General features: G+C 39.7%; 1 protein-coding gene across 2 annotated transcripts in view; it reads right to left on the bottom strand.

Annotated features, from left to right (window-relative positions):
- Positions 1–1,742: 1,742 nt before the first annotated feature.
- fgf11a (fibroblast growth factor 11a) overlaps positions 1,743–11,157 on the bottom strand; it is a 91,627-nt gene continuing 82,212 nt past the window's right edge. For both annotated transcript variants that reach the window (XM_044340605.1, XM_044340606.1), the window contains one exon: positions 1,743–10,085. In XM_044340605.1, coding sequence (XP_044196540.1) covers positions 9,943–10,085 — 143 coding nt within the window. In that variant the 3' untranslated portion in view covers positions 1,743–9,942. The remainder of the gene's footprint in view (positions 10,086–11,157) is intronic.

Genomic DNA, 11,157 nt, shown 5'->3' with positions numbered 1-11,157 from the left:
CAGTAGAAGTACATTAAATGCTTTTACAGCATATAAGGTGGCATCTCACCTTTATAAATACACAAGTGTCGTAACTTTCCAGTTTTTCTATAAATTGGCTGGAACTTAGCAGCAGTTTTTTCTTAGAACATAGCTGGGGATTGTCTAGCAGTTTTTTTTAAAAAAAAAGGTATTTCACACAATGTGTAATCTGTTGTTTTGTCTGTTGCAGTTCTGATGTAGGAGTTGCTTTAATCATAAAAAATACTATGCTATATTAGCGTCAACAAATTACTGGACATATAGAGGTGATACAGCAGCCATTATACCCACAGTATAACACTAAGTTGATCAGACCCTGTAACTGCCACCACTGCTGTATTTTCTGAAGGTCCCTGCAGTAAAACATCTATATCCTCCCTATATCCCTTTACTCATCTCTTCATGCCACTCTGCTCTCACACACATTCATCGGCCATTCACGCCACTGTAATTTATGATCCACTGTCACTGCCATTTGGTCTGCCGCCAATTTAATTACCATAGAAGCTAACTATTAACAGCTAGCAGCCAGTGTCAAGTCACACATTAAATTGGTGGTCAGGAGGGAGTGAATAAAGCTCCTGTTGGCAGCGACTCAAATTCAGGAATCTCTCCCAGAGCAACCATAATAGATCACAATTTAATTCAAAAGTAAGTAGTTAACTTAAATTGGATTTAATGTTTTGTCATGATTGTTATTTTCACGGGTAACAAGTAACAGATGACATGTAACAGGATCATAGTAACCAGATTACATTAAAAAAAAAAGTTATGCTGTTGCTGTAAACACACTTTGGTGATCATTTTGTTTTATTCCAAGATGGTGTCAAAGATCCCTTTCTTACTTTAATCATATTGAAAATGCATCAGTGTAATCACTTTCTATTTATTTTCCTAATTACCTCACAGAGATAAACTTGATCTTATCTTGTCAAAAAGTTTTCAAAAGTCTTCAACTGGAATTTTCTGTACGAACTTCAACTGAAAGTAATCAAAGTACACTATAAAGCCAAAAACTTTGTGGTCAAGCAAAAAAACATTAGACACCTCAAACACACCCATTAGACTCCGACACCTTTCCAAAGTCTGAAGGGTTGTATCCGACAATTTCTGAAAAATCCACACAGCGACGGGTCAGGTTTGCGGAGGTGAGAAAGTTGGCAGCATTTTGACTTTGTTTTCCATTCTTTACATAACTACTTTGTCACAACAAATGTGACAAATGCCTTCCAAAAACCGTTATCCTCATTTGAACGATTACTGTGTCTCGCTCTTCTTTATGAAGCGTACAAAGAAAGCGTACCACCCCACCTTGACAAAAAGTATGGTCATCATATGAAAGCAGCTCTGGTGCATTTGCCTGTTTGGTGCAGCCTATTAGCGGTGAGAAAGCAAAGAAGACCAGCCAGTGGATTTTATGATAGTAGTGGTTCATTTGTAACTAAAGTGAGCGTGAAATGAACTGAAAGGCAAAAACGGATAATTTTTTTCCTTGGTCCTGACCAATTGAACCAAACTAGCCCAAACCATGGAGAACAGACACAGACAAGTACATGACAGTATGTTGACTTTTGGATATATAGTATAAATATATCATATTTGCTCGGGTCAGTACCAGATACTATAAGATATAAGGTTTCTAACAGGCCCAATTTTAAGTGTAAAAATGTAGATAGAAGAATGACATCAAAACACTGAAGAAAGCACTCAGGACACCAGCATTACAATCATACAAATATATTAGTTTGTTTTATTCAATTATATCCAATAATACGTCTCCCTTGACTTTGTGTAAGTTATTATAGAAATAAATACAGATCATATTGCAAATGCAGAGACAAGAGTTTGGGATTATAGAGTGTTGAGGATGGGGATTAAGGGGTTAAAGGGGTTAAAGAGTAAATATTGGGTAAAGACTGTTTCTTTGAAGGTGTCCAGTAAATGATTGGCGCATGCATGCTTGTAGTCCCGCCCGTCTGTGATTCTCGCCTCAACCCAGGAGTTTCAAACCGCAAACCCACGGCTCTCTGTAGTCCTTCACAGCTCCTCTCTCCAGGTAACCATGGGTCTGGTGATCAGCTTTGGGTGGTGTATAGTAGTTGTGTTATTCCACCGTGCCAGCAACAGGGGGAGTTATTGCACCCCAACCACATTTGCATGGATATATTTATATATATTTATATATAGATATATTTTTTGCCCCATTTGAATACAAAAATAGTGTCATTGTGGCTTTGATAGCTGGAAGACTGAAGCACTCTTTTTGCATTTGGAAGACAAGAAGTAAAGATTATGGTAATTTCCTTAAAATCTTTTCTGGAAGACTTTGTCACAATAACTTGGATCGTCCATGCAGTACAAAGAAGAGCTAAAAAAAATAAAATAAAAAGGCCAAAAAAAAAAAACAAACAAAAAAAATCCTTCAAGGATCGATCACAGACTCACACACACAAAAGTAGGTGTGTTAGCGTGTGTGATGTTTGAGTGTGTGATTGAGGGAGAGACAGACAATGAATGAGCAGTCCACATGCTGCCGGTGAGACAATTAAAATCCCGTTAAGAGGTCAAAGGTCGGAGGTCGGTCAGTCGGTTTGTGATTGACAGGTGAGTGCCGGAGGATTCTGGGGGATCAGGAGGAAGGGGTTAAACAGACTGAGACCCTTCAGTCTTGGCATATTTAGTTTTCCTCTCTTTGTAGATTGAGCTCTATTGTTCCATATCCCACAATATGAGAATTATAGACGCAGATATGCATTTAAACAGCAAAATAAACACATCAAATCAACAAACACACATGAACAGACCAACAGTGATTCATAAAGGGCGTTACAATGGATACCGATACTTAGGGCCACAGATTTCCTCATATTTCATTAACAAGTCACATTAATTCCACTGAGAAATACCCAAAACACAATCCATATTTTTAAAAAGCAAAATACACTTGAAAAAAAAAAGTGTAAATAAACACATATCAGCATAGGTTACAGTGTAAAGTCACCACTAAAACATTGGTGGTGCATTAGCTTGTGAGAGGTGAAGTCCCTACAGTACATGATCTGTTTATAAAGGTCACCCCATTTAGCCACATCTGCGTTGGCTTGGTGCAGGGTGCTGTGTGTGTGTGTGCAATGCAGATGTGTCCAGGGATTGTGGGTGTGCCTTTAAAAAAAAACACAGCCTGATTTCTACACAGGAAGTTAATCTGTTGGTTAATACTAAACAGGATGTAACATTAGATACTTGGGGTGCTAGCTTCCAATATAAAAACACATTTTTATTAAGCAGCTAAAAAAAAAAAAAAAAAGAAAGAAAAAAAGAAGGAAAACCCGTCCGAGGACGGCGTCACTCTTTTGTGGGAGCACGTGAGCCTCTCTCTTCCTCTCCCTCTCTTTTTTGTGTTTTCTGCTGCATTGCAGATGTGGTGAAGGGACTCCACCTCAAAGTAATGCACACACACACACACACACACACGCACATACACACTTAAACAGCAAACCCGGCTCACAAAAAGGGCAAAGTGTTAGAAAAATAAAAACTCTAATAAAACACGCAGTTGGTTTCTATATCAATATTAATCCTTTTTTCACACCCTCCCAGATAATGTGGCTGCACCTTGTTAATGGAGTTTATTGCTTTCTGCCCAAGGACTCCGTGCTCATTGATTTGGCCTCTGATTTATCCTCTATTTTCCTCTCTCCTTCCTCTCTCCCTGTACTTCACTCCCTCTCTTCTTGTATACACATAATGCACATACAGAGATAATTCACAGTTGCACAACAATTACACACAAAGACCAAAGCCGATGAGTAAGAGCTAGAAAACACACACATATACCAGCACATACACTGTATGCACACACGTACTATATACACACACACACACACACACACGCATACATACTGCCTCCAGGTTAAAGGGAAGTTGTGTTTGCAAAAGGGATCGGAGAGAGGAAGTGAAGCTTCAAAGCGAGGCTGTGAGGGCACGAGTTAGCTACACTACAGTATGTGACACATGCCTCTCTCTCTATCTCTCTCTCTCTCTCTCTCTGAGTCCTTCACAACCCTGGATGACCCTCTCTGCAGTTGTAATTCGCTCAGTAAGCAGGGAGGGCCCTGACTAGGGAGAAATGGGAGGGAAGGGAGTCCCCAGGGAGAGAAGTGTGTGTGTGTGTGTGTGATGTGTGAAATGTGCAGCTGAATCAGATATACATAATTTAACCCCTTTCTATATCCATACACACACACACACACATATACAGTCACACCTCTCCCATCTTTTTTCATATACTCTAAAGAAATGGCAATGCTAAGCACTCCAAAGGGCCAATATTTAACATTTAGAGCTGAATCCAGAGACGTTTATCAGGGATTTAAAAGCAGTAAATTCAGCCATGGGGTAAGGGGGGGGGGGGGGGGGGGGGGGGGTTCACTAATCAAACATGTGCTCAGATAGACGGCCGCCCAGATAAATGGCAATCTTTACATCCTGTAATTCACACAGAATCGTTTGAAGTGAAGCCTGAAGGCCGGAGAGCAGACAGGCTGGAACAGAGGAGCTGATTTCAGACTTCACAAAGGACTTACAGCAAAGAGGAAAAAAAAAAAGAAAAAACACAGCAAAACGCACACACATGGGTCAGCGAGACACATACACACACACACACACACACTCACACTCATGCGAACATGCAAACTTTGATTTTGCAATTCTACCTCCCTGCAACCGTAAAAGTGAAATCAATAACAGAGTGGGATCCACGTTTCCACGCTTCCTCTTTTAAATTCTTTACTCCCACTTGCTTAACCCACACATGTTGTTAGGAAAAAACCCCAAGAATAACATCTATAAGGATTCATCTGATTACAAAAGATAATATCTGTTAACAGCTTCTGGTAAAAATACAGTAATTACAGTACAGGTGTGGCTGAAAAAATAGCAGAACATTTGCCAGATTACTCATAATATTACGGGCGCTAACATAAATTAGTGAGGATGACGATTCAAACAACAGTCTGCAAACTGGTATTAAAAGCTCATTTTCCTGCATATTCCAGTGGAAACGTGAGATACTGATGACTGACACACACACAGTATGCAGTATGAATATCTCAATAGTAAACTGAGATATGAAATCATCGCTCACTAAATGTCAGTGTTGACTGACTGACTGCCTGCCTGCCTGGATCTCTAGAAGGGAAAAGAACTCCTGGTGGCTTAATTTAGTAAAATTTTGGCTCTCGTTGCTTTAAAGCCACTTTAACACAGTATGAGGCAGGAAATGAGATGATTGTAGCCCTATAAACATTACAACAACAAAATCTAGAGATGTCACCTCATGTGCTATTATTTTTTTTGCATCTGTACAGGCATATGCATCAACAGAAAATAATATTGCATTAATTTCGAGGGTTTTCTATGCTTGCTTATTGTCTATTACTCTAATCTGAACTGTCACTAAATTAAAGGGGCACTCCAGCGATTTAGTATTGGACTTAAATTATGTCGGGGGGCTTGAGAGAAACAGAAACAGAAAAGAATGGTCAAAATCAAAGCAGCACAGGCTGAGATATCCTGACTTTTAATTTGTAATATAAGTCACACCCCCAAAACACTGGATCCTACATTTCCCATAATGCAGCTTTATAGCATTTTTCTCCCCCCAGAGCCACAGAAGACATTATACATCTCTTTTCACAGGTTCCACTCCAAATGCAGAGTAAACTGAACTTCATGTGTAAAATCGGTGGAGCGCCCCTTTAAAGCAGACCTACTTTGTTTCATCTTTTCCATAGTCCACGTTCAAGCGATACCTTGAACTACAATTTTAGCCCTTAACACTCCTTAACAACTCTCCATCTTTCCATTTAAATTCTGAAAACAACAAACATGCCACATACATAAGAAAATATTGCAACATAGATTTCCCAGCCCTTAAAATATAGTGACAGAAGTCATGGCTATGTTTGTTTTCTCAGTTCATAAATCTTTCACAGTTATCCTCCTCTCCTCCCATCTAACAGTATCTGTCTATCTACAGTATCTACAGTCTTAATTCTGTTCTAGCAGGAGCCCTGTTTAATTAAACATTTGTGTAATTACTTTGCGAATAATAGTTAAACAGTGTGTTCTGGATTTAGCGATCCATAGGGGGTGACTGGTCAAACACATCAACCTAAAGGTCTATTTAACAATTTAATTAAGGTCTTTTCTCCTTAAAGTGATGTTTTAACAGTAGCTTGTGTGGAATAAATCTAAAAATACTGGGAATAATAATAAAAATAAATAATCCTCTCTCTTCCTCCTTTTCATCCTTCCTTTCATTTCCCAGTCTTTGCCTCTTAAACTATATCTTTTCCTTTCCTTTAAGTCATCACTTCACCACTCTGTCCTTCAATCCGTCCTCAGAGTCTTGGTCTCTCCTCAGGAAAAGCAGAGGTAAAACTTTGCTTTATCGCTCAGGTAGCAGATTATTTTGCTCTACAGCTCGCCTCTATTCTGCGCGGGTTATCGACTATTATTATTTACAACCATGGTTTACAGGGGAGAAGAGGATTATGCATAGAAGGAGAAGTGTGTGTAAATGTGAGGGTTCAGGGAGCGCTGTCCACATTACTATCATTCCCTCTTAAAACTCTCTTTGTTCAGCTCATCACCACTACTTTTTTTCTTTAGTTTCCTCCTAAAAAGCCCCTCCTCTGTTTCCTTTCTTTGGTGCATCCCTCTCTCTGAGCCCTGATCATCAATCTAGCTTCGCCTCTACCTCCTGAACACACAGGACTCCCTCCCTTCCCGCAATACATAAACATTAGGCAGAAACAATTACCCTGCCTGGCATACTGTACCAAGAAAGTTTGATATGAAAAATGATTGCTTTTCGTGTTGAATGGAAACAACAAAATGGGAACGCGAGAAAATGTCTCCTGAACGAGGAGAGTGAAATACTGTAAATATTAAAACAGCTGGTCTTTTCTTTTTTATGAGAAGAGTCGTCGCTGAAAGAACTATCCTTTCAGCTCTAAAATCATCCTCAATATGTTTCACTGCTTTCATGACTTCATCGTTTCTACGTGACTTTGGCTTGTTGTCTTTGCTTCTAACAACACTGTTCATAACCTATGAACTCTTAGAGGACAACACATGTGAATATAAAACAAATAGAAACGGCTTAAATTCCTTTGCATCATAATCAAAGTCTCCATGAGAGATTTACTGTATTGTAATCCAACAACACTTTTATAAGCAAATTAACCAAATTATGTGGCATTATAGAAAGAAAGTAATAATTCATGTAAACATGTAAAATGTTACACATGCTGGGAATAAAGTTGACTGAACCACAGGTAAATAAGGACTTAGAAGGGCACTCCAGTGATTTAGTATTGTACTTTTATAAAGTTGGAGGACTTTCAAGAGGCAGATTTGAAAAAAGAATGGTAAAAAAATCAAAGCAGTAGAGGCCAAGATATCTTGATTTTAATCCTTAGTATGGGTTAAGTTCTTAAAAACACTTCCCAGAATAATTCCTCTGTGGCTTTTATTTGAACTTATTCTTTTGGTACAAACCCACGTCTTAGTTCTGCTAACAGACCCAGTTGACCCAGTTTGTTGACTAAAGCTTGGGTCCAGTTATGAGTTTCATGATTTTATATTAAGAAATTTCTCACTTTCTCTCTTTGACTGTGCCGACCATCTGTGTCTATGAATGTCATGTGTTGCAAGTAAATACGCAGTGTGCAGTGAGGAGAGAGAAAGAGACAGACAGTATTGTAGCTAATATGTTGCATCAGTCTTACAAGCTAGCAGTCAGTGACAGACAAAATAATCACAAATAATAGCAGAAACATAGCTTCAGGATTTGGGTCAGGTCTGGGTTTTATATTTTGCTGCACCAGTTCAGTTGGGTCAGATCTTAAAGGCCTTAAAACTTTCTTTTTTCAATCAGCTTCTTGCTATGAATGATATAATCCTAAATGAAAACATCATTTTGTGCCAAACTTCGAACAGTTTTGTTTATTTCATGTGAGAAATATCTGCATTTCTTTTTTGTTCTTACTGCACTCATTTGGAAGATAGTTTTGTCACATAAATCAATGCACCAATCAGGATTTTGCAACACCTGAATAAGAATCTGACCTAAATACATAAAGATGTTTTTAAATTTTTGATTGCTTCTCATTTAGTCATCAATATTCAAAGAGAAATACTTTTCAGGGGCTTTAAAAACGTGAGAATGGGTAAGTTTTAGGCCCGTGCAGAACTTTACTTCCTGTTACACTTTAATAACTTCAATCCCAAACTGAGATTACTCAAGTGATGTCACTTGAGGAAAATTTCTCAGACTTGTGTAGTACTTATGTGTAGTGCTCCTCTTGACTACTGAATGCACTTTCTTGCTAAAATCAGTGGAGTGCCCTTTTAAAAATTACATGAAAGGCTTAAAATGGGAATACAGTATGCAGAATACTTCTGGACAGCAATGGGGTAGCATGGAGTCTAGAGGAATCATCTGCACAAAATCATACACGTACTTAGCACATTTTGGATGCAGTGATTGAATAAAAACACATTTTTGTCTTTATTTTTTAGTCAAGAATACCACATTGAGTAAAAGAAAGGTCCATAAATAACATTTGTGGGTTTGTGCAATGCATTGCCAGCCACAGTGAAAAAAGCTATCGCACTGCAATCACAAGCTACACACTCAGGCTCCATCAGTACCCCATCTCACTGATGATATCCTCATCATAACCCAGAACCTGCAAACACATACACACACTCAATCAGCCTGTGTGTGTGTGTGTGTGTGTGTGTGTGTGTGTGTTTGTGAGTGTGTAAATGCATGTCAGTGTGTTAAGTCGTGAGATCATTTCGTCGCTCGTGGATATCAGGGTGCTGAAATGTATGCACACAGTACACACACCTCAGCACGTGTGTGTAAATGTCAGTGTAATAACGATTCTATATGTGTGTGTGTGTGTGTGTGTGTGTAGTTATGCGGTGTGCCGAGGGAGCTCTTGGCCCCTCGTTTAAGGGTCGAAAGATTCTGATCAGCCCCAGACTCCATTAACAGAGCCAGAGAGGACGGGGAGGGGTTTTCTTGTGCCGCCGAGTGGAAAATTGAGTCCATGTCACAAACTAATCAAATCGCGCCAAAGGTGAATGGAGAAGAAGAAGGGAACACACACACATACACACACACATACACCAGGCTGACAAGTATCCAGGCCGTCTCACAAAGTCGCTGACACACACAGAAGACGTGGACCGAGCAGATGGCTGCAGAACAAAAAGTCTGCAAGGGTCTCTGTGACAGCCTTGCATTAGCGTAGCTCTATGTCAGGCTAACATTAGCGTGGTACCCTCTGGGGGGAAATAAAAACTCAACCCATTTGTAACATATGTGCTGCTGCAGAGGGACGTATTCGACCGTTGCACCCGTTGTGGTAAAACCAGGAAGACTTTGCTCGGATATTTGGTTGACTGGAAAGGTGCCGCTGATTATGACTAGAAGGCGTGTGGGGTTTCCTTCCAGCTGGTTAAACACGCTGACATGCTATACGATGCTAGGCGACTGTTCACCTCTTCACGGAGTTATTGCTTTTATATCCGAGGCTCTGATAATCACAGAGGCCGTTAAATGAGAAGGTGGCGGGCTGGTGTGGATGGGGCGGGGCGGGGGGGGGGGGGCTGTGAAGGTAAAAGGGGCTTCCTTCCCATTGGCCGGCATCGAGGGATGGACAAAGTGAAATCCTTTTGAAGCAACTAGTGAGTTTCTTTTGAAATCTGTCGCTCCGCTCAGCTTTACACCAAGTGCATTGTGGTAGTCAAGAGTCCTCGCGCAAACCCCTGCTCAGGTGTCCGCTGGTGCCCAGTGCCCCGTGGCCTCCACCCCTCCCCCTACCCCCGTGTCTCTAGGCGCTAGGAGGAGGAGGTTTTGGTTTTGGATTGAGGGTCTTTCTTGCCGTTCTGGAGCACGGGCGAGTCACTGGAGGTCTTGGGCGTTTTCCTAGGCGGACTCTGCTCAGCGACGTCGTGTAGAGAGGGCTCCCTGTACATGGCCACTGGGGAAGGAGAAGGTTGCAAAAGAGTTATATGGCTGGATGACGATGGCTGAGAGACAAACTGTATGTTTGATTGATGAGGATATGAAAGCAGAACTTCACTTGAGACAATTAGCTCCCCTGCTGCTTTGGTTCACTTTGAAAATGTCCTCTTTTTTTATTATCCTTTTTTATTTCCCCATGAATAAACAAAATAAATTTCCAAGAGTATTTAAAGTCTCTGGGTGTGGACTTTTATGTGAGTGAATTATGGAGTGTCTTAAAAATTATTTTTATGGCACAAGATAGAAATTGATGAAGTCTAGATGTTGCTCTCAGCTGTTTATGCTGTATTTCTGTCAGTCATTGTGTCTTTTTTTGATACTGCCAACTGAAGTCGCCAAAGTCAGAAATGTACAAATTATACACATAGTAACTTTAACAATGTGAATATGACCTTGTTAAAAATTGTTGTAAGTAAATAGAAAAAATAATGTAGAGGAAAAACCAGAGACCATCCAAACACTGGCTTTTTATTTTAAAGCTGCACTAATCAATATTTTTATGTTAACAATAGATCAAAAGACTATGTCGTAATATAAAGTGGTCACTTGTACTGATCAAATTGCAGTTTTGCTCCACTCTAGAAAGCACTTTAGCATCTGCTGGATGTGTAAATAGGCAACGGTTTGCTAACTTGTTCACAACATCAACTTTATATGCTGATAATATCTTACTGTTATGTTTACAGTGTTCTGCTGCCCTCAAGTGACCAAAAAAAAATCAAAGAATGTAGCTTTAATTACAGTCAAAACATTGCATGGTCAGGTAAAATTAAAGTTTGGAAGCTATCATCCAGTGTGTGGATACACTTATATTAGATTTGCTCATGACACTTCAAGAAAAGAAGAAAGTATCTAAGAAACCTACTGTAATATGATGTGATGATATGATCGTATGAATAAGGTGCGATCCTCAGTTTAGGTTGTAGGTTGTAGTCCCTCAGGTGCATGACTTCTTCTATTCTTTGTAAAAACTACAATAAAGGCTGAACTAGTAAAATACTGTAAAAACTGTGAGGCATCATCTTTAA

The sequence above is a fragment of the Thunnus albacares genome, chromosome 22 (genome assembly GCF_914725855.1).
Source record: "Thunnus albacares chromosome 22, fThuAlb1.1, whole genome shotgun sequence".
Lineage (NCBI taxonomy): Eukaryota > Metazoa > Chordata > Actinopteri > Scombriformes > Scombridae > Thunnus > Thunnus albacares.
This window is presented reverse-complemented; position numbering and strand designations above follow the sequence as displayed.